At 41.8% G+C, this 27,679-nt stretch overlaps 1 protein-coding gene across 2 annotated transcripts in view; it reads left to right on the plus strand.

Annotated features, from left to right (window-relative positions):
• LOC134345423 (diacylglycerol kinase delta-like) overlaps positions 1–27,679 on the plus strand; it is a 185,282-nt gene that overhangs the window by 22,519 nt on the left and 135,084 nt on the right. For both annotated transcript variants that reach the window (XM_063046054.1, XM_063046055.1), the window contains exon 2: positions 24,980–25,090. In XM_063046054.1, coding sequence (XP_062902124.1) covers positions 24,980–25,090 — 111 coding nt within the window. The remainder of the gene's footprint in view (positions 1–24,979; positions 25,091–27,679) is intronic.

Here is a 27,679-nt window from a genome sequence, read left to right on the forward strand (position 1 = left end):
ATGATGGAACTCCCACCAAATAGAAGATGAGAACTCTTCAAAGTCAGCATGCTTTGAAGAGACTTTGCAGTGGAATAGTAACATGGAGACAGAAGGGTCTGGGTTATAGATGCTGGAATCTGGAGCAAAATAAAACAAACTGTTGTACTGATGCAGGGTCTCAACCCAAAACATGAACAATTTCTTCCCACCCCCTCTCCTCCACCCACTTAGTCAAATCACTTGGTTCCTCCAGCTTTTGTTTTTTTTTTGCCATAAGTTATTACATATCCCAGGTCCCGAGTGGTTGAAAAGGAAATGTCACAAGACATAATTTTCTCAAAAAATTCACAAGTGGAAATTATGCCGGTTGATAAGAAGGAAGGTGTGTTCAAGAAAGGGGAACAGCCCAGATAATCTTATCAAGTTTTATGTCAACATTCAGTAATCAAAGTACAGGTTAAGTCAATCCATCCGCCAAAAGCTGAACTTCCCAGTGGCCAAACACTTTAATTCCAATTCCCATCCCTCTTCCAACCTGTCGGTCCTTGGCCTGCTCTTGTGCCAGATGAGGCCACCATCAGGGCAGAAGAGCAACACCTTATATTCCATCTAGGTAGCCTCCAATCTGATGGCATGAATACCGATTTCTCCTTCTGTTTAATAAAAATCCCTCCCCCTCTACTCTTCCTCTATTCTCCACTTAGGCCTCTTACATCTTCTGACATGCCTATCACCTTCCCCTGAGTCCCCTTCTCTTTCCCCTTCTCCTTTGTTCCACTCTCCTCTCCTATCAGAATCCTTCCTCTCCAGCCCTTTATTTTTCTTACCCACCTGTCTTCAACTATCACCTTTGAGCTATCCCTCTTCCCCTTCCCCACTGTATTCTGGTGTCTACCCCCTTCCTTTCCAGTCCTAGAAAAGGATCTCAGCCCAAAACATTGACTGGTTCTTCATTTCCTTAGATGTTGCCTGACCTGTTGAGTTCGCCCATCATTTTGTGTGAACTACTGATGACTTAAAGAAACATGACCCTGTTAGAAACAGTATAGATTTGTTAAAAGGATATAATTTTGCATAAGTACAATAGATTTTTTTTACAATATACGTGTAGAAAAATATGATGCTATTATTGCATAACTCATAAGATTTCAGGGAATTATTAAAGAGAAAGGAGCCCCAGCAAGGGGACAATTTGGAGAAAAATGAGGTCTCACTTAATGCTTCATGCTTGATTTTATTTTTATTTTCAATGGAATCAATAGATTAGATTATGAGGACACACAGTCCTCTTTTATTGTCATTTAGTAATGCATGTATTAAGAAATGATACAATGTTTCTTCAGAATGATATCACAGATACACATGACAAACTGACTGAAAAACTAACAAAAACCACATAATTATAATTATAACATATAGTTACAACAGTGCAAAGCAATACTGTAATTTGATAAAGAACAGACCATGGGCATGGTAAAAAGTCTCAAAGTCTCTCGAAAGTCCCATCATCTCACGCAGTGAACCTCCAGCTCCGCAAACTTGCCGATGCAGCATACTGGAAGCATCCAACCACTCCGAGTCCGTCCGAAAACTCCAAGCCTACGACCAGCTCTCCGACACCAAGCACTGAGCACCATCTCTGCTGAGCACTTCGACCCCGGCCCTGGCAACAGGCAATAGGCAAAGCCGAGGATATGGGGCCTTCCCCTCTGGAGATTCTCGATTGCACAGTAGCAGCGGCAGCGAAGCGGGCATTTCAGAAGTTTCTCCAGATGTTCCTCCGTGCTTCTCACGGCTGTCTCCATCAAATCAGAATTGTGCACGGCCCCTAGTTAACACATTACGATATCATTCGGAACGGCCGCGCGCGCTGCATCGCACCGCCATCTTCTCCTCCCTCCCTAGTTAATAATCTGACAATTGAAGAATGCTGTTAGTTACAAAGCAGCTTGAAAATCTCTCTGAGTGATGCCACAACAACAACTTCTCACTCAATGTCAGCGAGACCAAGGCACTGAATATTGACTTCAAGAGGAGGAAACATGAGCCAATTTTCACTGGGGGGATCAGAAGTAGAGAGGGCCAGCGACTTTAAATTCCTCAATTTTATCATTTCAGAAGATATGTCCTGGACCCAGTGGGTAGGTGCCTTAAAGAAGAAGCATGGAACTCTACTCCTTTAGGAGTTTGTGAAGATTTGGCATGACATCTAAAACTTTGACGAACTTGTACAGATGTCTGGTGGAGAATATATTGACTGGTTGCATCACAGCCTGGTATGGAAACATCAATGCCCTTGAATGGAAAATCTTACAAAAAGTACTGAATATGGCCTAATCCATCAAAGGTAATGCCCTCCCTATCATTGAGCACATCTACATGGAGCGCTGTAGCAAGAAAGCTGCATCCATAATCAAGGATTCCCACCATCTAGGCCATGATCCTTTTTCACTGCTGCCACCAGGATTAAGATACAGGAGTACCACCAGGTTCAGAAACAGTTATTACCCCTCAACCATCAGGCTCTTGAACCAGAGGCAATAACTTCACTAACCCCATTTCTGAACTCTTCCCACAACTTATGGACTTACTTTCAAGGACTCTCCATTTCATGTTCTCAATATTTATTGCTTATTCATTATTATTCTTTTTCTTTTGTATTTGCACATTTTGTTGTCTTTTGCAATTTGGTTGGTTTTCCATCCAGTTGGGGGCAATGTCCACTGATTCTGTTGTGTTTCTTGGATTTACTGTGTATGCCTGCAAGAGAACGAATCTCAGGGTTGTATATGGTGACATATATTGAAGTAGAGGCAGAGACAAATTTTTAGAGAATGTGTGGAAGGTCATCACTGGATAGATAACAGGTGCAATTTAATTGAAAAATATCCACCTGAAGCTAAGTTGTGCACCTTATAGATCTTAATAGAAAGGAAAAAGAGGTTGACAAGCATTGTTCCCTCTAAGCCTTGTGGGTGTGTGACCATGCAGTAACTGAAATGTTCCTGTGCATGTAGCCTTTGTTGCTGTGCAGTTGAAATTTTCTGTTATATAATATTAATATAATTTTGAAATTATGCTAATATAATTGTGAAATGCCCTGTAATTAATTATTTGTTAATGAATATAATCCATACATTTTCTAAATCGTAAATGTACCACAACCGTTATTTTGAAACATCGAAGGAAATTTATATTAGGCAGGAAATGGTGTTGGATAGGCTGTTGGGTCTGAAGGCTGATAAGTCCCCGAGACCTGATGGTCTGCATCCCAGGGTACTTAAGGAGGTGGCTTTAGAAATCGTGGACGCATTGGTAATCATTTTCCAATGTTCTATAGATTCAGGATCAGTTCCTGTGGATTGGAGGGTGGCTAATGTTGTCCCTCTCTTCAAGAAGGGAGGAAGAGAGAAAACAGGGAATTATAGACCGGTTAGCCTGATGTCGGTGGTGGGAAGGATGCTGGAGTCAATTATAAAAGATGAAATTGTGACACATCTGGATAGCAGTAACAGGATTGGTCTGAGTCAGCATGGATTTATGAAGGGGAAATCGTGCTTGACTAATCTTCTGGAATTTTTTGAGGATGTAACTATGAAAATGGACAAGGGAGAGCCAATGGATGTAGTGTACCTGGACTTTCAGAAAGCCTTGGATAAAGTCCCACATAGGAGATTAGTGGGCAAAATTAGGGCACGTGGTATTGGGGGCAGAGTACTGACATGGGTTGAAAATTGGCTGGCTGACAGAAAACAAAGAGTAGCGATTAACGGGTCCCTTTCGGAATGGCAGGCGGTGACCAGTGGGGTACCGCAGGGTTCAGTGTTGGGACTGTAGGTGTTTACAATATATATTAATGATTTAGATGAGGGAATTAAAAGTAGTATTAGCAAATTTGCCGATGACACAAAGCTGGGTGGCAGTGTGAAATGTGAGGAGGATGCAAGTGCGCATGCGCCGATCTGCAAGTACTCATGCGCCGGTCGTGCATGCAACCTGGTACAGTCGTTCTGATCTATTCTTACCTTCTTCTTACTTTTTAATTTACGTTATTTTTTGTATTTTTTTCTCACGGTAACACGTCGGAGCTGCACCCTCTCTAACATGCTGGTAGAGAGAGTTTTATTTGGGTTTTCTTTAGCGCTGGAAATGTTTACATCCCGACACGCGGGACAGAAGCAAGGTTGCATTGTGTATTTCACGGACCAGCAAAGACCGGCCGGTTTAGTGAACGGAACGGTGGAATCCCTGCTGAAATCCGGAGGAAAACACACAGAGGGGGATCACAAAGCTGAGGAAAGAGGACCGGGTCGAGACAACAGAGACTTTTGGAGAAGAGGAGTTCGGTGGGTAATACCGTTCCGACTGACCAGAAGTGCACTGAGAGCGGTAAGCTTAAAGGAGTTCGGTGCTTACTGTTCTGGCTAACAACGGATGGTGCAATCCGGGGTATATTACGATTGAGGAACGTGTTTGCAGACTGGATATTGAACTTTTTACTGTTGGACTTCGGCCACATTCCACCATGATACAACACTTGGCGGCACGGGAGGTCGTTCCTGCCTGTGGCCATCGAACGTGCAGTTCCTCCCGTGGAGGGTCAGACACCCTGAGCCAATAGACTGGTCCTGGACTTATTTTCCATCTGGCATAGTTTGCATTTTGGTGTTTGATTGTTGGGGTTTTTTTGTATTGCTATATTTACGCTCTATTCTTGTTTGGTGCGGCTGTAACGAAACCAAATTTCCCTCGGGATTAATAAAGTATATCTACCTATCTATCTATCTATCTATGTTATGAGAATGCAGGGTGACTTGGACAGGCTGGGTGAGTGGGCAGATGCAGTTTAATGTGGATAAATGTGTGGTTATCCACTTTGGTGGTAAGAACAGGAAGGCAGATTATTATCAAGTTAGGAAAAGGGGAAACACAACGAGATCTAGGTGTTCTTGTACATCAGTTACTGAAAGCAAGCATGCAAGTACAGCAGGCAGTGAAGAAAGCTAATGGCATGCTGGCCTTCATGGCAAGGGGAATTGAGTATAAGAGCAAAGAGGTCCTTCTGCAGCTGTATAGGGCCCTGGTGAGACCATACCTGGAGTACTGTGTGCAGTTTTGGTCTCCAAATTTGAGGAAGGACATTTTTGCTATTGAGGGAGTGCAGCGTAAGTTCACAAGGTTTATTCCCGGGATGGCAGGACTGTCATATGTCGAAAGATTGGAGCAACTGGGCTTGTATGCTCTGGAATTTAGAAGGCTGAGAGGGGATCTTATTGAAACATATAAGATTATTAAGGGATTGGACACGCTGGAGGCAGGAAGCATGTTCCCGCTGATGGGTGAGTCCAGAACCAGAGGCCACAGTTTAAGAATAAGGGGTAGGCCATTTAGAACTGAGTTGAGGAAAAACTTTTTCACCCAGAGAGTAGTGGATATATAGAATGCTCTGCCCCAGAAGGCTGTGGAGGCCAAGTCTCTGGATGCTTTCAAGAAAGAGATGGATAGAGCTTTTAAAGATAGCGGAATCAAAGAGTTATGGGTATAAGGCAGGAACTGGATACTGATTGTGGATGATCAGCCATGATCACAGTGAATGGCGGTGCTGGCTTGAAGGGCCAAATAGCCTACTCCTGCACCTATTGTCTATTGTCTGTTTTAGAGCTTCAGCATATTTATATTGTTAGTGTTTCAAGTTACAACACTGTTAAAAATTGTAACAATTAACACAGAATGGAAGTTAGTAGCTCAATGTTAATTAACCGCTGGCCCGCTGAACGCTGACACTGTCTAGTCAAAACATTTTACTTTTGCCATTGTGCATGTCAGTTGTTTTGACCGCCTGACATCATTTACTTGTGTTGTGAGTTGTGGTTTGTGTTTGATTGATTACACAGAAAAACATTTAAAGAGCCGTGCAGTTTTCAGGACATGTAAAAATTTCCTGCTCAGAGCAATGGTTGGTACAAACAGCTGTAAAGAAAAGTTGAAGTAATGGTGTTAATTGGTAAAAATCAAATACATCTTTTAATTTTGTTATCTTTTGGTGTGTTAGAGTACAGAAATTAAAAAAAGAAAATACTGCTAAACTTTGAGTAAAATGTTCTTAGTTCAAGTAGTAAAGTCATTTCATTAATGAAAAAATATTTGAGCTACAAGGGTGCAACAAGAAAATTCAAATGGCAGTAGAATTGAGACATTATAGTTATAAAGAATATGAGAAGTTAGTTTAAAAATCAATCTTTGCTGGAAGGAAGGACATAAATTCTGAAGTTTCTACAATTGGGAAGTATACTAATAAGTGAATTAAAATATGGACATAGGTGATCTTTAGAAAGGAAACAAAGAGCAAATATTGGTTGTTCTCATTTTATTGAATTATCAAACAATACTGAAAGAGTTGCTAAATTATATAGAGTCTATCACTATCTCACGAAGTCTACTTGACACCTAAATCTCTTCATGGGGAATCTGTTATTGTTATGTAGGCAGTCATATTGTGCATTGGATTGGTTCAAACTCACCAGAAGTTCAAGTGTTCTAATGACAGTGTCTTCTCCCAGACTAATATCCTCAGTTTAGAGATCCTAATTGCATTCAATTAACAATATTGGACTAACCACTTTGATCGCTTGCCTGTACCTGAGTTCTGAAACAAGCACTGTCTTGGAAAGGCGTTACCAGACAGACTGAAAATATGCAAGGATATGCCTCCATGAAGAAATGCAACATTTTAACTGATTTCTAGGAATTTCTGGCTTATGAACACAATCGGGATGGCAGTAAAAATGTTGAGGCCATGAATTAGGAACACATAGAATTACATGCGCAATCAATGGAAGGAGTGGACCACCTTACAAACTCTGCACTCGTTCTGTTGGCATCAGCTGTTTCACTGGTGAAAGAGAATGCTGCTCCTACAATGTTCTCATTAGCTGTCTCAGAACTCGTAAGACCAAAGTGGAAGAAAGTCACCCTGATCTTGATGATATGCTGAAGAAAGTATGCTATTACTATTCAGTGATGTGAAAAAATTGTGAACTTGTATTAGGTGATGCTGGTTCAGAGTGGAATATCTTTAGGGACACTAGAACTCCCAGTTCTGCATATAGTGTCATTGGTTCGTTAACACCTAAATAGACAGAAATAAGCTTAGTTTGAGCAACATACATCAAAGTTGCTGGTGAACGCAGCAGGCCAAGCAGCATCTATAGGAAGAGGCGCAGTCGACGTTTCAGGCCGAGACCCTTCGTCAGGACTAACATCAGGACCCTTCGTTAGTCCTGACGAAGAGTCTCGGCCTGAAACGTCGACTGCGCCTCTTCCTATAGATGCTGCTTGGCCTGCTGCGTTCACCAGCAACTTTGATGTATGTTGCTTGAATTTCCAGCATCTGCAGAATTCCTGTTGTTTAAGCTTAGTTTGATGCAGTTTCGTAGAGAGGACACAAATACAGTGAAACACAAATTAAAATTTTATATCCAATGCAGACTTTAATCAACTGGCTAGTTGCTTTAGTCCCACCTTCACCTTTAGTCTATGCAAACCATTGAAGCAAAATAAAATAATTTTTCTTGAGCAACAGAGTGATACTATGCCTTAGATATTCTGAGTTGTGGATGTCACGTGGCCAGAATGATGGGAATGAATTTATTCCTGTCTGCTGACGTTGGGAGATTAATGTAAATTAACTTGAGCAGGCTTGGTTCGCATTAGAAACATGAAAAAATCTGCAGATGCTGGAAATCCAAAGCAACACATACAAAATACTGGAGGAACTCAGCAGGTCAGGCAGCATCCATGGAAAAGAGTAAACAGTCGATGTTTGGGGCCGAGACTATGCTTCAGGGAATGAAGAAGGGTCTCAGCCTGAAATGTTGACTGTTTACTCTTTTCCATGGATGCTGTCTGACCTGCTGAGTTCCTCCAGCATTTTGTGTGTGTTGGTTTGCATTAGGCATCAGAAGCCTTTAAGCTTAATTGGCAATAAATTCTCAAAGATTATTCATTCTTCACTAAACTCTGCATTAAACATCTAAGACAAAGATTGGAGTTTGAAATGAGAAGAGACCCATTCCCTTTCAAAGTACATTTATTATCAAAGTATGTATGTAGTATACAACTCTGAGATTCACTTTCTCATAGATAGCCACAAAACAAAGAAAACCATGAAACCTGTTCAAAGAGAAACATCAAACCGCCAATATTTTAAAAAAGAACAAATTGCACAAATGGCAAAAAAAATGAATGAAAAAAAAATAAGACACCAAACCACAAAGCTATCAAAAATGTGCAGGCACATTCAGTCCAGCTCAGTTCATCCTAGCCTAGTGCTATCTTCGCTATCTGCAGGTTGCAGAACTAGTCTACCGGGATCAAAATCACACAAAATTAGCAACAAAACAAGGAGTGACCAGAGACACATCATAATGTGAACTACAGAGTCCAATCCACAAACTGCTTCGATTAAACCTTGCCCAGGGCTCCAGAACCTTCCTCTGGCATCATTAAGTGAGGGGGGAGAGAGCCCATCCATATGCAGACACCTTCCTTCGAGAGCAGCAGGAGAGAGGGAGGCAAGGAGAGAGTGGTCACACGCAGACACTTCGGCAACAGCGAGTGAGGAAGGGGGGACCGGTTAGCTGCAAGTAGTTGGTGCTGAACAGCCGCCCACCCTCCGCTCTCATCCTCATTGGTTTCAGTCTTCTTTGATGATCTAATCTGTAATAACTGGAGTCAATCATGGGATTGTGCTCTGTCCCCAGGCTTCTTGGCTTCCTGGCCCCACACTTCACTTGATATCTCTGTGAACTCACTCAGACAGCAAAGCGCCAGATCGCTCATTCGGCCCGAAAACACACCACAAAAGTGTAGATCACAGGCTTTAAACAATAGCAGAGCCACATGTAAAATAGTAAGAGAAAGTAAAAGAAGTGAAAGGAGTAACTTCGTGAACTGTCTGGAGGGTCCCCCTTGGTCATGTTGTTCGCTGGTACCATCTTCTTCAATATCCTTTTGCAAAACTGAAATTTGGTTCTTGCTTTGTCAGTTCAGAATTCCATCAGAATTAGCCAAAAGCATTACTTGCTGTTAAACCTTTGGATTTCTGACTCTTCCAGTCATTAGACCACGAGTTGTTGGAATTGCCTTGGGTTTATGACACTTAATAAAAGAAACAATTGCTGTGTGTTTTATGTGTACTTGACAACATAGATGAAGTAGTTTGTTAGGAATTCTGACTTTGCTTCATTGCTTCAGGCAATTCAGTGATATTTCTGTTAATATGTTGTTTTGATATAAACCTTGCATGGTACCGGAGAATGATTAACAAATCTCACTGAGAAAATAGTCGAGGGGTGTGTCTGTGATAAAAAGATTGACTTTTGAAGTTCAACATTCTTTTACTAAACTTGTCTACCAAGTAATACAGTCTCAGCACATGAGGTATGAAAAGAATGGGTGATTAAGTTAAACAACCAAGCATCTAATAGTCCTTTTTTTTCTGCATAAGAGAAGGTGCAGTCCTATTCATCTGCTTGTCTCTATCTGTTTAGCATCATGACAAAATTAAATATCAGGATGAATTTGCCTCTCACAATGAATTAAATTGCAAGGGAGAATTGAAAGAATTTGAAATTTTTTAACTGGTTAATTTTCTTCTTGCCCTAGATTCCTTTGGATTTAGACACAGGTACATTGGTGATTACCTTGTACCGTATGGCACATTAGGTTTGCGTGCCCGTTATTAATCCATAAGTGTTGTGCAAGGGTGGAACCAGTGACAGTACAGGACAATATTCTCAAACTATTGCCAAAGTATTTTCAATCTTTTAAACAGGATGGCATTTTAGAGATATATTAAAGCGTTCAGCAGTAACAAAATTCCCAATAAACCACACGTCTGTCTCTCTGTACTCTTACACAGTCTCTCTGTGCTAAAGCCTTAGGCATCTGTACAAAAGTTATGCAAAGTGAAGATGCTTTCAAAGATAATGAAATGAAAAGTCTCTAAATATCAAGAAAAATTAATGAGCAGTAAACAGTAGAAAAACTAAATCAAATCACTTAGATGTGACCACCCTTTGTCTTTAGAACCGCATCAATTCTCTCAGGTACTCTGACATGTAGTTTTATAAGAAAATCAGCTGGTAAGTTGATCCAAGCATCTTGGATAACTTGTCACAGTTTTGCAGACTTTGGCTGTCTCGCTTGCTTCCTTCTCCAGATAATCCCAGACAGCTTTGATATTGATATCGGGGCTCTATAAAAAATCCAGAGTGCCTAAGACTTTTGCACATGATTTACACAGAAGGTAAAACAATAGAGCTCAGGCACAGGCCCTTCAACCCACAATATATGCTCTGGACAGACTTTGAATGCAGATATTGTGCATTACCTTAACCCAGAAACCTTGTTTTGATGTACTGAAGAAGAGTCTAGGCCCTTTGAGCTGGAAGAGTATGCCTACAGCAAAAACATTGATTCCTGCAATGTCTGTGCTAAAGGATGCCAAATTGAACTCAATTTCATCTGCCTGCACATGTTCCATATCCTTCCATTACATTCATATTCATGTGTCTTAAATGCCACTTTTGTGTCTGCTTCCATCACTACCTCTTGGCAGCCTGACAGAGGCACATTTTACATACTGTGTAAAATTAAATTTATCTCGTGCTTGTCCTCGAGATATTCCTGTCTCACCTAAAGTGCATGTCCTCTAGAACTTGACATTTGTACCCTGGGAAAAAGATACTGGCTGTCTGCCTTATCAATGTCTCTTGTAATTTTGTAAACTTCTATCAGAAATAACTCAGCTTAATATCATTCTCACGCAATGTATGAAAGAACCAGGTAAAGCTAGTTAAAGAAATCCCAATTCTGTGGGAGTAAGTATGAAATATATCACTGCAGAATCTCCAGAGTGAGTCTATCCAGCCAATTCCTTGTAGTACGTGGTGAAGTTAGCTGACTTCCACAGTTACAAGTTGCTGCTTTATAGCTGTAGATGTCCGTGTCAGCTAAGTTTGGCTTCAGTATGTTCTTGTGGAGGGGAATTATGAAAAAGTTGTTGTCCAGGGCAGCAGTTTTGCTTTGCTACTTCATAATTGACAGGGACATACTTGAGACACTTTGCAGACCTGGAGGTTTATTGTCAGCTCTCTGTTTAAAGAAATCCAGTCTATCAGGACTCTTTGGAAGTGTCTGTTAGAGACAGGTCTGTAACATTATTTTCCTACTTCTGTTAAATGCTTTACATTGTCATCTGTGGATGATCTCATTAGGAGTATAAAACCTGGAATGAATAAGTAAAATTACGGAAGAGTATTATGCTATATGCAAGATTAGACAACATCTCATAAAGTCAAAGTTACACAGCATTGAAACAGGCTCATTGGCCTACCTTGCAAATGTTGACGATCAGCTGCTCATCCATATTAATCCCATTTTTCGGCAGTTGTTAAGTGTGAGACTTCTCACTTCCAGCACACATCTATGCAGAGCATTCAAGATGCTAAACATCTTTTGGATAGAGCAAAATCTCTGTATCTCTTGCTCTTACATTCAGCCTCTGCCTTCTGATTGTAGATATGTCTGCTAAGGGGAACATATTTAACTATCTACCCTATCTAATTTGTCAGAATGTTGTATATTGTAGTCAGGTCTCATATCAGCTTTTACAATCCAAAAAAAAAACAATCCCAGCCTATTCAGTTTCTTCTAATAACGCAAGCACTCCTTTGAGATGATGTCCTGGTAAATCACAGCACCTTCTTCAGTGCAGTCACAGCCTTCCTAGGATCCATTGACCAGAAACACACTGTAATCCAACTGTAACCTACTGTATATAGTTTTTATATACAATGCTGCTAGAAAGTTTGTGAACCCTGTAGAATTTTCTCTATTCCTGCATAAATATGACCTAGAATGTTATCAGATCCTCACGTAAGTCATAAAACTAGATAAAGATAACACAAATAAATAACACCAAAAAAATTATACTTGTTCATTTATTTATTAAGAAAATTGATCCAATATTTGTATTTGTTGGAAAATGTATGTGAACCTCTTGGGTAATGCCTTCTACAAAAGCTGTTTGGAGTCAGGTGTTCCAATCAATAGGATGAGATTGGAAGTGTGGGTTGCAGAGGTGCCCTGCCCTATAAAAAAGATGCACAAAGTCAGGTTACTGTCAGAATCTGCTCTTCTCAAGAAAGATCTGTTTATGTGCACCATGCCTTGATCCAAACAACTTCCAGAGGATATTAGAAGACGAATTGTAAAGATGCATGAAGCTGGAAAAGGCTACAAAAGCATCTCTAAAGACCTGCGTGTTCCTCAGTCCACAATAAGAGAAATTGTCTCCAAATGGAAAAAACTCAGTACTGTTACTACTCTCCCTAGGAGTGGGCATCCTGCAAAGATCGCACCAAGACTAACAGCAAAAGACCTGCAGAAATCTCTAGAACTTGCTAAAGTGTCTGCTCATGTGTCCACTACAAGAAAAACACTGAACAAGAATGGTGTTCATGGGAGGAAACCACTGCTCTCCAAAAACAAAACATTGCTGAACGTCTCAAGTTTGCGAAAGACCACCTGGATGTTCTACAACACTTCTGGGACAATGTTCTGTGGGCAGATGGGACAAAAGTTGAACTCTTCGGCAAAAATGCACATTGCTATGTTTGGAGGAAAAAGGGCACTGCACACCAACACCAAAACCTCATCCCAGTTGTGAAGCATGGTGGAAGGAGCATCATGGTTCGGGGCTGCTTTGCCACCTCAAAGCCTGGACGGTTTGCAATCATTGAGGGAACAATGAATTCAAAATTATATCAGAACGTTTTACAGGAGAATGTCAGGGTAGTAGTCTGTCACCTGAAGCTTAATAGAAGTTGGATAATGCAACAAGACAATGATCCAAAAGACAAGAGTAACTCAACAACAGAATGGTTTAAGAAGAAGAAAATTCATGTTTTGGAATGGCCGAGTCAAAGTCCTGACCTTAATCCTAGAGAAAGGCTGTGGAAGGACCTGAATTAAGAAGTTCATGCAAGGAAGCCCACCAGCATCCTAGGGTTGAGGTAGCTTTGTAAGAAGGAATGGCCGAAAATTCCTCCGAGCTGATGCTACCAGAAATGTTTGGTTGAAGTTATTGCTGTACCAGGGGGAGGGATCACACCAGTTACTGAGAGCAAAGGTTCACATACTTTTTCCAAGAAATACATGTAATATTGGATTGTTTTTCTCAATAAATAAATGAATGAGTATAATGTTTTTGTATTATTTAGTTACAGTAAGTGGGTTCTCTTTATCTAGTTTTAGGACATATATGAAGATCTGATCCCATTTTAGGTCATAGTTATGCAGAAATAGAGAAAATTCGGGCCAGCTGGTGGTGCAATGACATTGGTGCCGGACCCGGGAGTGGAGGTTTCCCGGTTCGAAACCAGTCGGGTCCACTCCCGAGTACACTTTCCATCCGTGCCGGGTTAAGTGCCGAGCTCTCAACTCGACCTTGTAAAACAAAGGGAAAAATACTGCGAAAATATCTGTGTGAGGAGTGGTGCGCCACACAGTCTCTCTCTGTCTCACTCTGCGCCTTGTAAAAAAGCCATGAAAAAGACATCATCACGGACGCACACGCAGACGCACATGCACAGGCTCGAACGCACGCAGGCACACGCCCCAAAAAAAAAGAAATAGAGAAAATTCTATAGGGTTCACAAACTTTGAAGCACCACTGTAGTTGCACCATACCTCCCTTCTCCTTTTTCCAAGCTCTGGCTAATGAAGGAAAGTATCCACTTTGCCCTCGGCCATGTCTTCAACCTGTGCTGTTGCCTTTGGAAATCTTTGTTCCTGTACACCAGGTTCCCTGTGTGGGTTCAGTACTTCCTATGGTATATAAAGTCCTTTTCTTTCTCTCGAGTCGTCTGATCCACTGAGTACTTGCAACATTTCCTGCTATCATTGCACATTTTCAGAAGCTCCATTAATTTAACATTTTTGATAGAATGACCCAGTATTGCCTTGGAACTGATCCTTGGGCTCACTTTGCTGTGACCAATAACTAGGTCAACCTGAAGTGGATTACCCAGTAATGTTGCATTATGAGAATCTTGCTGTCTGCGTCATTGCACTACGTTTCCATGAGGCACTTTTCAATAATGGCAGTATTTGAGTGTTTGCAGGAGAATTTTGTCTTCAAGAGACATATTGTTTTACCCATTTTGTAAAACTATTAGTGTAATTTGTAATTCACCAGGAAATCTTGGAAATTTAACTGCAGTGTATAGTAATGTGAATCCCAGGTCACCAGTATTGTAATACCATTGTAGCTCTTTCATGCTCTCAGATTCTATTAACTTCTCCATTCAGGCACCATTCTGAGGTTTCCACAGATCCTCTACTGATACTTAATTCAGTGTTTGGGAGAGCACTTTACCATTTTCTCTACACAAAAAAATCATGCAAATTCTATTGCAGCATTTTTCAACCCCATACTCTTAATTTTCAAACTGCTGCAATGGATGAGGCTTCTTGGTAGTAGTAGAGATGCCTCTGAGACTATCTCCATAAAATATGGCTACCAATAAGGAAGGGAAAAGGATAGTGGGGTGGAAAAAAAACACAAGGTGCGAGGCTGAATCTGTACAGGGCATTATCTCATCTCCATTTAGATTTCCCTATGTAATTATAATCACAATAGAGTGTCAAGGGTAAATACTGAGGTTCTGTGGGTGCTGGAAATCTTGAGCAACACGCACCCAAAATGCTGGAGTAATGCAGCAAGTTGTGTGGCGCGTGGCCAAGTGGTTAGTGCGTTGAAGGTTGTGGGTTCGAGTCTTGGCTGGGGCAGTGTGTTGTGTCTTTGAGCAAGGCAGTTAACCACACACTGCTCCAGTCCACCCAGCTGAAAATGCTGGGGGTTAACCTCGCGATAGACTGGCGTCCTATCCGAGGGTGAGTCTCGTACTCTCAGTCACTTCATACCACAGAAACCGGTATAAGCACTGGACTGATGGGCCACAAAGGCTTGGGACAGACTTTGACTTTGAATTCAGCAAGTCAGGTAACATCTATGGAGAGGGATAAACAGTCAGTATTTCGGGTCAAGACCTTCAGTCCAAAACGTTGACTGTTGCTCTCCATAGATGCTGCTTGCTGAGTAGCTTCAGCATTTTGTGAATGTCAAAGGTGTAAGAAAGCTGGACCTGTCTTATTGGTAGAGACTACAGAACTGATGCATAAAATAAAGCAGTGGTCCCCAACCACCGGACCGCAAAGCATCTGCTACCGGGCCCGTGAGGAAACAATATGAGTCAGCTGCACCTTTCCTCATTCCCTGTCACATACTGTTGAACTTTAACATAGGGTTGCCAACTGTCCCGTATTTGGCGGGACATCCTGTATATTGGGCTAAATTGGTTTGTCCTATACGGGACCGGCCTTGTCCCATATTTCCCCCGCTAAGGTAGAGCGTTCCTATGAAACCTTTCGTGCCAAAATGGCGTAAAGCGAAGAAGCAATTACCATTAATTTATATGGGAAAAAATTTTTGAGCGTTCTCAGACCCAAAAAATAACCTGCCAAATCATACCAAATAGCACATAAAAACTAAAATAACACTAACATATAGTAAGTGTATTAATGATGTAAATACACAGCCTATATAAAGTAGAAATAATGTATGTACAGTGTAGTCGGGAAGATTAAGTCAAAACTGATTTGTAGAAAAAAATCAGCACGTATGCACATGCGCGTGTCACATATGCTCACGTCACGCGTGCGCACACAAGTGCCCATGCAAGGCTTCATGGTCATGGTAGTCTTTCTCAGGGTAAACATTGAACCGTATTTGACTGCTACTTTTGTCCCTTATTTGAGAGTGAGAAAGTTGGCAACCCTAACTGTAAAAGACATGTTGAAGTGAGTTTAACCCTGCTTGAACACCCGGTCAGCCGGTCCACAAGAATATTGTCAATATTAAACCGGTCGGTAGTACAAAAAAGGTAGGGGACCCCTGAAATAGGGAGATGCTGAAAATTTGGAAAAATAGCTTACCAGGGTTATTTTTACACTCTCACTATCACTGAGATTGCCTCAAGAGAGAGGAAATGACAGGGACATAACGCATTAACCTAATTTACGTTCGTTGTGGTCTGCTCAGTTGTGATCTGAGCTAGAATGTAGCTTTAATGTAGCTTGTTTCTTTATGACTGAATGCTAGGGCCATTGTTATTTTTTGCATAAAATTTGAGAACGGAAGAAATAAATGTCAAGAAGATATGGGCAAGCATTTTGTATGGAAGACACCAGACAATGAAATTCAATGCCACTGTATTTCTCCAGGATGAATAAGAAGCATTAATAAAATTAATTAGGACAAATTTATCAATAATGTGAGTGAGGAAAAAGTCTAGAAGTGCAGGTGTAGGTTTTCACAAATAAAATGACCTGAGGCATTTTATGTTTAAGAAAAACCATAACAACTCATTTGCTGTTACCCAAAATACTGAACACGGAGCACAGTAAAAGTACTTCACGTAATTACATCATGATGTCAGACCAGCCTCTTAAAATGAATCCCAACTCAATGTCGGTGGTTGTGAATTAAGTGTGGCCTCCGTCGGTCGTGGTTGACCACGGGCACTGCGTCTCTGGTAGTCACTGGTTTGTTGAGCAGTGTCGACTGTGGCTATTGAGGCCGATCCTGGAACGGCAGGCTCTGCCACAGCTGCTGCATGTGTAGCGTGCCGTGGAATTGCTGTCTGCTGTCCACAAACTGACTCAGGATCACTCTCTCGTCTTGCTCTAGGTGTTGCTGAAGAGTGCTTCAACATTTGTTGCGGTCATCTGCTGTATCCTCCCAGCACTCCGTGTTGATTTTTAAGGCTTTCATGTCACGCTTGCAGAGGTCTTTGAAGCGAAGCTGGGGTCTACCAATGTTCCTCTTGCCTGTTGCTAGTTTTCCTTAGAGAATGTCCTTTGGCAGCCTACCATCCTTCATACGACGGTCGTGGCACAGCCAGCGCTGTCTGCATTGTCTTAACAGCGTGAACATTGTGGGAAGTCCAGCGCGGGAGAGGACCTCAGAATTTGGGACTTTGTCTCTCCAGGTGATACCAAGGATGCGGCGAAGGCGACGCAGGTGAAAACTATTGAGTTTCCTCTCCTGCTTGGAGTAGATGGTCCAAGTCTCGCTACCATACAGGAGGGTGCCGATAATGCATGCATTGTACACAGCAGTCTTGGTCTTTGTAGTGAGTTTCGGATTCTCCCAGACCCGCGAGGAGAGTCGAGCAAGGATCGATGCTGCTTTGCCGATATACCTATTGATTTCAGCATCGAGAGAGTGTCGCTAATGGTCGACCCCAAGTATGTGAACTCGTGGACCACTTCTAGATCGTAATTGTCAATATTAATGACTGGTGTCTGCACTATGTTCTGGGCAAGGACATTTGTTTTCCTTAGGCTGATGGTAAGCCTGAAGTCCTTGCATGCCTTAGAGAAGCGGTCCATGAGAGTTTGTAGTTGCTGTTTGGTGTGTGAGGTTATAGCAGCGTCATCGGCAAAGAGCATGTCACGTATTAAGATCTTTTGCACCTTTGTTCTTGCTGTCAGGCACACAGGGTTGAACAACCGACCATCAGACCTGGTGTGCATGTAGATGCCTTCTGTTGACGTCCCAAACGCGTGCTTCAATAGCAGAGAGAAGAAGATGCCGAATAATATTGGGGCCAACACGCATTCTTGTTTGACTCCACGACGAATAGTGAAGGGTTCTGATGAGCTGCCATCGTACTGAACAGTAGCCCTCATGTCATCATAGAATGACTTGATGGTACTTTGGAGTTTCGGGGGACAGCCGTTCTTGAGGAGAATCTGAAAGAGCCCATTCCTGCTGACAAGGTCGAATGCCTAGGTCAAGTTGATGAAAGCGACATAGAGGGGTTTCTGTTGTTCCCTGCACTTCTCCTGGAGATGAAGGAGTGAGAAAATCATGTCGACAGTTGACCTCCTTGTGTGCAAACCACATTGGGACTCAGGGTAGACCCATTCTGCCAGAGTACGTTTCCACCAATTATGTTACCCTACACAGACCACTCCTGAATTCACTAAAACTGACATTATGAGCCTGTCCAGAGTTCAGGTGAGCTGCCGGGCTCAGGTCCTGTGCTCCATGGGCAGAGGAACAGTAGATACCTCTGACTGGTCCAGAAGTGTATTGGCATGCTCATGGTCATGTTGTGATGACAGGGACATGGTAACGGAATCCGTCAAATCTTGATGGGCCGATTTAAGGCGATCTACTGAAACACATTCAGGTTTACCCCTCTTATCTATGATAAAACTTTTCTCTCTCTGTTCCAAAATGCAGGACGGGCCATCGTAAGAGGGCCTAAGTTGATGTTGGTGTGCATCATGGCGGATGACAACAATTGAGTTGGAGTGTATGTCAACAGGAACCCAAGGGCACTGTACGCCATGATGGGAGGTAGAAAAAGGTGCAAAGGAATTGAATTCACTGAGGGGGGCGGAACACTGTTGAGAGGCCGGCCAGACGGCCATGGCATCAGGAATAAAAATCACCTGGCACCCATAACGGCTGCCTGTATACCAACTCAGCCACTGACGACTGCAGGTCCTCCTTTTGTGCCATTCTGAGCCCCAGCAGCACCCACGGGAGACAATCGTGCCAACACTCAATTGGAAGGGAGGCCTTCAGAGCAGCCTTTAAGGAGCAGTGAAAGTGCTTGCATAGGCCATTGGACTGCAGGTGATACACCATGGTGTGATGTAGCCTAATGCCAAGGTTCTGGGCCATTGCAGCCCAGAGGTCTGAAATGAATTGGGGGCCGCGGTCAGAGGAAATGTCAGATGAGGTGCGACACAGAGCAGCCAAAGTGCTGATGACCGCCCGAGCCACATCGGCAGCCGTTGTTAATGCCATAGGGACACCTGGTGGTACGGTCCACCATGGTAAGGAGGTGCAGGAAACTGTGGGTGGGGGAAAGAGGACCAACAAGGTCCATATTGACATGGTCATACCATCGCTCAAAGACCTCAAAAGGTGTCAATGGCGCCTGAACATGATTGTTAGTTTTTGCCCGCTGCCACTCCATAAAGGTTGCACTCCAATCTTAAGGCCATACCACACAACTTTAGTGCAACCAGTTTCTGTGAGGCCTTCCAGCCTGGATGTGAGAGGCCATGTATTGAGCTAAACACAGTCTGTCTCCAGTTTGCGGTTACTATGGGGTGAGGGCGAACGGTTGAGACATCACACAGGAGAGAAACCCCAGCTTCCCCGAACTTAATGTCAGTCAAGCGCATGCCTGTGTGTGCTGTTTGGTAAGCCTTGACCTCTGGATCAGTAACTTGGGCCTCAATGGCTAACAGTGAGAGGCATTCAGCCACAGCATTATCTTTCCCCTTGTATGCTGTGTACCAAGTGTGAATTCTGATCTGTGGACCAGGTGCTGTTGCTGCCTTGCAGAACAAGGGTCTGCTATTTTGACCATTGCATGTACAGGGGGTTTGTGGTCAACAAACGCTGTGAAATGGTGATAATAGCAGAAAATGAGAATAGTGGACAGCCAGATAGAGACCGAGAAGCTCATGGTCAAACATGATCAGCCATGATCATAATAAATGGCGGTGCAGGCTCGAAGGGCCGAATGGCCTACTCCTGCACCTATTTTCTATGTTTCTATGTTTCTATGCTGTACTTCCTTTTGGGGGAGAGAGCTGCCGGCTGAAGAAGACAAGTGGCTGCCACATGCCTCTGATGAACTACTCATGTACAGCACCCACAACATCGTATGAAGCGTCAGTGGTAATGGCTATATGTGTGTTGGGGAGTGGGTGCCGCACTGAAAAGAGTTTGTTTGGTATCATCAAATGCCCTGGTCAAGCCCACTGGCCAGTCAAGCACATGATTTGGGGTGTTGCCTTTAAGCACACCATACAGGGGAGCATGAGTTCAGCAGCTTGCAGAATGAAGAGGTGATAGAAATTAACTATACCTAAAAACTCCTGTGGTTTTTTAGTAGTGTGGGCATGTGGGGGAATCCTTAAAAGTGGCTACTTTTGATAGGAGGGGTATCACACCTTTGTGGAGATGCGATGTTGAGAAAGTCAATAGTTGACAACCCAAACTGGCATTTAGCAGGGTTAATAATCAACCCGTATTGGTTTAAGCACTCGAAAATTGTGCAGAGATGAGACACGTGTTTGGATTTGGATGCACTGGAGACAAATATGTCATCCAGGTAAACAAAAAGAGAAACTAAGTCTTAATACAGAGTCCATCAGCCATTGGAAAGTCTGTGCTGCAATTTTCAGCCCAAACAACGTGCAGAAACTCAAAGAGGCAAAATAGGGTTATCACAGCCATTTTGGGAATGTCCTCTGAGCACACTGGCACCTGATTGTTGCCCCTATCTAGTCTGACTTTGGAAAAAAAATTAACTTTACAGCTAAATGTGCCAATAAGTCTTGGATGTGTGGGATCAGGTAACGATTGAGGGTGGTGACCTCATTAAGGCGTTGGTAATTGCTGCGTGGGGGGCACCACAATCGGACTTGGGGACCATATGGAGGGGAGAAGCCCAGGGACTATCCAACTGGTGTACAATATCAAGTCTTTCCATGTAGGCAAACTCGACCTTCGTGGTTGCCAGCTTCACTGGGTCCAGTTTATGCATGTGGGCAGTGATGGAAATGTGATGCTCGACCCCATGTTTTGTATCTCTAGTGGAGAGTGTGGGCTTAGTGAGGTTTGGGAATTCGTCCACCAGTCAAGTAAGCTTGCATGCGGTGGTGTGTGTGCTTGATAGAATCATTGTGGAGAACAGGGTAATGACCCAAAGCCCTTGACATCTACAAACTGGCAGTTCTTAAGGTTGACTAATTGTCCTTGGGCACACAGGAAATCTGCTGTTACCAGGGGTCTAGTCACTTTAGCCAAGATGAGGTCCCATGTGTAACATCGCCCACTGAAGCAGAGTGTCACCCTCGTGTTCTGTAAGTCTGGATCCTGCTGTCGTTAGCAACCTTCATCAAGGTCTTGTCACTCTGCCTTCTCATCAATAGGCAATGCTGGCGGCACACTCAATTGAGCACCCATGTCACACAGGAAGCATTGCCCTGAAAACGTGTCCATAATGAGCAGTAGATGAGCCTGGCAGCTGGAATCCATGGTGTTCACAGACTTATGATGTGCCAATACTCTGGCACTGTTGAAGCTGCAAAGCACTCGACATTTCCTAGTGTTTGTACCAAAGAAACCGTGGTAAAAACACAGACTCAGCTTTGTCTGTTTTGTAGCCACAAGCGTCCTTATGCTGGGGGCCTTGCTGACCGGGTTTATTGAGGAAAGGAGAAGGAATGATGCACCTCTACCTGGCTGAACGTAGACTGTCAGCCATTTTAGTAAGCTCCCTGTGGTCCTTCATAGGTTCGTTAGAGAAGGCTATGTGAATTTACTCAGGCATTTGCTACATGAAGAGTTCTTTAAAAATAAAACAAGGATGGTGATTTCCTAGGAGAACAGCATGTGGTTCATTAGCTTTGACGGCTTAGCATCTCCAAGGACAACAATTGTCTGGTGCACTCAGACTCTCATAGTTCAAAAGTTTGTAAAAATTGAATTTTCAGCAATCAGTATTTATCATGTTCAAGTGGGTGTTCTAGTAGACTCACCCCACTCAATGCTGTGCAACTGCTGGCTGGTGCTACCACATAGTAGAATTTAGTGTGATCTGTGATGATTTCTCACAGTGTGGATTAGGCCTCAGCTTGTACAAACCAATCAATTGCATCTTGCTCCCAAAACTCTGGCGGTATCAAAGCAACTATGTTAGTCAACATGGTCAATAACTGGATCCTAGAACACAGGCATCTCCAATGTAGGTTTTCGTGAATAAAACGGTATGAGGTATTTTATGTTTAAGAAAAACCATAACAACTCATTTATTGTAATCCAAAACACTAAACACAAATGCATTAAAAGCACTTCACATAATTATGTCATCATGTCAGACCCCCAACTCAGTGTTAGTATTTATGAATTATGTATGTTTCCATCAATTACATGACCCTACATGAGCAAGGCACTTAATCACACATTGCTCTGTGACGACACCGGTGCCCAGCTGTATGGGTCCTAATGCCCTTCCCTTGGACAACATCGGTGTCGTGGAGAGAGGAGACTTGCAGCATGGCAACTGCTGGTCTTCCATACAACCTTGCCCAGGCCTGCGCCCTGAAGAGTACTTTCCAGACGCAGATCCATGGTCTCGCAAGACTAACGGATGCCGTTATACATTTACATGGTTTATGCTTGCATCTGAAGATGTGAAAGTCAGGTGAGTAAAAGCAGTTAGCTAATTGAGTTTTATAGAGACGTAGAATGCAAAAGCCTGTCTATTATGCTGAACCTGCTTAACTTTGACGACCTTAATGAGAAACCTAAATTAAAATCCAGGCAGAAGAAAGGACATAAAGGCGTTGGAGAATTCATAGAAATTTACCAGAGAAGTTTCAGTGTGAGAGAATAATTACACAAATAGACTGGAAATATGGAAGCTATTTTCTTGAATAGCAAAGAAGGCTTGAAAGAGGTTTAATGAAATTGTTTAAAATCAGGAAGGATTTAAAGAAAATAAGTGTGTCTCGTGGTGGCTAATGGGCTGATAACTGGGAACACACTTACTTTTGTGATTAGTAAAAAAACCGGCAGCAAGTTGAAAAAATCTTCTTTTAAAATTCAATGAGTGGTTCACTTTGAAAGGCATTTGGATGACATTGTCTGTTACAGTGATTGAAACCAATTTAATACTAGCTCGTAAAAGGAAAGTTAGGTAAACTTTTGATAAAATTAGAAAATTTTCAAGCTTGCGAAATACCATGGCCCTTACTGGAACTTAATCAGTATTCTAGTCTATAGTAAAAATTTTGGTTGAAAGTCAAAGTCATAGTCTGTCCTCTGGTTTGGGACTTGAAGATGGAAGTTCCAGAGTTTAATCTTATTTGGAAAACAAGTTCACTTTGAATCATTTCAGAATGGGCGAGGAAATATGTGAACACTTGTTACACAAGTGGAAAATGACAAAGAAACCCGGGCAGCTATAACAAAAAGGCTATGGTTCATATCGCATATTCTAAACATAAATGTTCAGTAGCATTGGCTTAGCATCTGTCCAGCTGGCCTCATCTAAAGCCATTGAATGGATCAACAACCTCAGCTTACAGTGCTGAACTGCTGCTCAAGTAGCCATAAACAAAGAGATGAATCAAACTTGCACTACGAAGTGGACCATGTGTACAACCCACTTCATCAGTATCACCAAATACACAACAGTTTACTGCTCTAAATCAACTTCAGTGTTACCTTCTTCCTGTCCTTACTTTCAGATACTTTTCCATGATGAAGCCAAATGATTTCAGATACTCACTTCTGTCCAGATGAGAATTGAAAATCAGAAAAGTTAAAAGAATGTTGATCAGACCAAGTACAATTTTGGTTTCTATATTGTAACAGTTTTCCATTAGGAGTAAAGATGGAAAGAAGTTTTACAAATATTGAGCGTGCACTGAGAGGTTGTTCAGAGGCTAAGAAGCTTGCTTTCTTCAGAACTCAGAGAACTAAAAATGACAGAGGAAGTCTTGAAGTTAATCAAAGGGTTTAATAGGATGTACCTGGATAAATTATTTCTAGTTATGAAGTGTCAAAAATTAAAAGATATAACTTCAGGAAAATCTCTTCTAAATCTAAAGGAATTCCATTGAAATATTTGTTAGAATAGTTAAAAGTACATTTGTTATCAAAGAATGTATACATTATGCAACCTTGAGATTCGTCTCCTTAGAGGCAGCCACAAAACCAAGAAATCCAAAAGAACCCATTTAAAAAAAGACCATCAAACATCCAGAGAGAGAGAAAAACAAACAAACAGTGTAATCAATAAAAGTAAGCAAATAGCATTCAGACCTGAAGTTTTACGAAAAACACGGAGCCATACATCACTGCAGACAGAGCAGGCCACAGCCAGGGCAGAGTAAACGTCGCAGAGCAATGAGTAGAACTGGCCCATCCCTCGCCTCTGGTCCCGACACCCTGACCATTTCAATCTGGTCCAGCACTTAAATCATCCAAACACTGGGTCGTTCCCTGCTGTCAGACCGCTCTGCGGCCTGGACCCCACTGCCATGATTTGGCCCGTTAAATTGATGAAACATTGGGTCTTTCTTCACTCTTGGGGATACCTCGACCCTGCCTCTGCGTCCACGCGCCTTAATTCTGCCTTGCACCCATTTTCCTTGAGTTTCCTCCTCTGCTCGCCTCGACTTTGACTCACCTCTCCATTGTTAGCGGTGATTGTTATTAATGAAGTATTTAGTCGTTTTCTTTGTTTTGTTTGCCATTATAGTCATGGGTATCACTAGCACCATCTTAAACTGGAATATAACATGTTATTGTCAGCTGGAATAGAAGCTTGAATTTGCATGGAAAAAGTAGAAGAATTTGTAAATAAAGATATAAAGATTTGCTGGTGGGAGGTTTTTGAAAAGAGGCATTGACTAATTGGACTGTATGATTTATTTGTTGTCAGTTGATATGCAAGAAAATTCTTAGAGTGGTAATAGATTGAAAATATGCTCTAATGTCACACATTGGTGATGTAAAGATGATAGAGGTGGTTCACAGGAGAGGGAAAATGATGTAATTTGAAAATGAAATGTGGAACATGGACAGAAAAAAAAGACCAAAAGCCGAGCCAAAGAAGTAGATTTGATAGTATGTTTTACTCTGTGGAGACTCTAACTTGAGTTATTGCTTTCTGTATTGCGTTTCTGATTGGAAGTGGTTGGTAAGGTTTTCTGCATTTCATTTGCATGTCCTGTGCTTCTGGTTTCAGAGGATGTGATATTGTATCTAGATGTGAATTAACTCTAATTTCAGTTACAAATGCTGAGGTTTCAATCTCCACAGGCTATTATAAAAGAAGGTCTTCTAATGAAACAGACAAGTTCATTTCAGCGCTGGAAAAGAAGATACTTCAAGCTCCGAGGGCGGATACTGTACTATGCAAAGAATTCAAAGGTAAAACAAATGCAGGATTTTCACTGTGGTTGAGTAGTAGCAGACATGACATTATCTCAGTGTAACTGACTATGTGATGTCGTTTCTTAAAAAGTTTTTATTTTGCATTTTCTGTGAGCTTTATTCCAAAAAGTAAATTCTGGGAACTGACAAAAGTGAGTCAGATAAGATTTTTAAGTGCTGTCCTGAAGGAAGTGAAGCAATTTGAAATATTAGTGAATATCCTTGGTATTTGAAAACATCATCAACAGTGACAAAGAGGAGGGAAGGGACTGGATGAGCCGACGGTCCAAAGGGAGGGGTGGAAGGAGAGTCAATATTATACACATGCAGTTGAGAATTTAGTACTTATATTGTTGATGTACCAAGAGGTAACATAGATCAGTGGACAGTTGGGTGAATCAACAGAACCTGATCTACACAAGGAAATTTTGGTTTTGGTCAAGTTTAGATAGATGAGGAAAAGAATCCAAAGCTATCATTTATTTGGAATTTAAAACTGATTGCTAATTTGACAAGTGAAACTAATATTCCTGTTAATCTGTTGTTTTAATAACCCAGATTATTTACGGGTTGATAGTGACGGAGTTAGTTAACCAGAAGGAAATATAGTAAAATCAAAAGCATGGGGTATTTGCTGAACTTAAAAACAAGGTACATTATAATTTTTTTTTCTTAAATGTAATGCTTTTCGGCTAGCCAAGTTGAAAAGCTACCAGGCAGGGAAACTAAGGGTAGAGGTTTATTGTGAACTGCCTTTAGGAACCAACTAGCAAATAGTTATCTTTTGTTAGAAGTGTGTAAAGGTTTGGCAATGTTGGCAGGTTGTTATCAGCAGAGGGAAACTGAAGGCTTCCTTGAGGGTCTTGGAAAAATCATTCCTTCTCCTGTTTCACAAAGAGTGAACTAAAAGTATTTTGCTTTATTGAACCGTAGAGACCTTTTATACCCATTTTCTCTGTGAAACTGGTAGCCAATTGTTAAATTTATCAGGATTCAATTTGCATGCCGCACTCTAACCCTGTCATAAAAATGAGCATGTACAAAGGTTGAGGCCCAGTATTAACTACCGTGCTGTCATGGGATGTTTAATATTGAGGCCAATCACAAACAAGAGAAAATCTGCAGATGCTGGAAATCCAGGCAACATACACAAAATGCTGGAGGAAGTCAACAGGCCAGGGAGCATCAATGGAAAAGAGTACAGGCGACATTTCGGGACGAGACCCTTCGGCGGTATATCTTAACCTTTGCACATTAGATCTCTCTGTGATTCCTTCTGTTCATTACATTTGTACTGCTTTTAAATACATTACACAATGATTTTGTTCTTTTTTCGCACTCTTCTTGTAATGAAGTCATTGACTAAGAAGAAAGAACTGTAAACTTTGCCATCATATCTGTTTCCATCATTTCCCCAGAAGCAAGTTCAGGCACCTGCCATTCTGTGCAAAAAGAAAGCCTTGTAAATATCCTGTAACATTTTCCCCTCACCTTAAAGCTCTACCCTCAAGTATCTGACTGGGAAAAAGGTTCTTGACTTTCTATCCTCTCATAATTTTATATACTTCCATCAGGTCACTTCTCTGTGACATACCAGAGAAAACAGTCCAATTTTGTTAAATCTCTCTATATAGCTGATACTTTCTAATCCATGCAACATCTTGGTGGGCCTCTTCTGCACTTTTCCAAAGCCTCCATATTCTTTCTATAATGCAGCAACCAGAACTGCACATGATATTCCAAATGTGACTTAACCAAAGTTCTATATAGCTGCAGTATGACTTCCTGACTTTTGTGCTCCTTGTCTCCACCAATGAAGGCAAGCATGCCATATGTCTTCCTTATTGCCCTATCTACTTGTGTTGCCACTTTAAGGAAGCTACGTACCCCCAAGATGCATCTGTATTTAAATGTACATAAGGTTCTTGCAATGAACTATATACTTTCCTCTTTCATTTGACCTCTGAAAGTGCGACACTTCATGCTTCAGGTTATTATCCATCTGCCCTTCTTTGCCCATATTTCCAACTATTCTATATCCTGCTGAATCCTTTGATAGTCTGCCTCACTATCCACAAAACTACCAAATTTTCTGTCTTCTGCAGACTTACTAATCAACCCGTCTAGATTTTGGTGCAAATCATTTACATATATATCACAAACAACAGATGTCCCACACTCATCATTGTGGAATATTGGTCGCAGACCTCCAGACAGGAAAGTACTCATCCACCACTTCCCTCTGCTTCTATGGCCAAGCCAATTGTAGATCCAGTCTTCAGGATCAATTTAGTATGGAACCTACTCAAAAACTTCACTAAAGTCCATGAAGGCAATGTCCATGGCCCTGCCCTCATCGACCTTCTTAATTACCTACTCAAAGCACTCATATAAATTTGTAAGACATGACCTTCCCTACACAGGGTTGTTCTGACTATCCCCAAAAGTCTCTGCTTTTGCAGATACAAGTAGATCATATTCCTATGTTCGGTAGCAATTTACCTACCACTGTTTTAAGACTTACTGGCCTATAATTTTCTGGTTATCTCTATTGACAATTTTAAACAAAGGAACAACGTTGGCTAT

Source organism: Mobula hypostoma, chromosome 4 (assembly GCF_963921235.1).
Source record: "Mobula hypostoma chromosome 4, sMobHyp1.1, whole genome shotgun sequence".
In the NCBI taxonomy this organism is placed as follows: Eukaryota; Metazoa; Chordata; class Chondrichthyes; order Myliobatiformes; family Myliobatidae; genus Mobula; species Mobula hypostoma.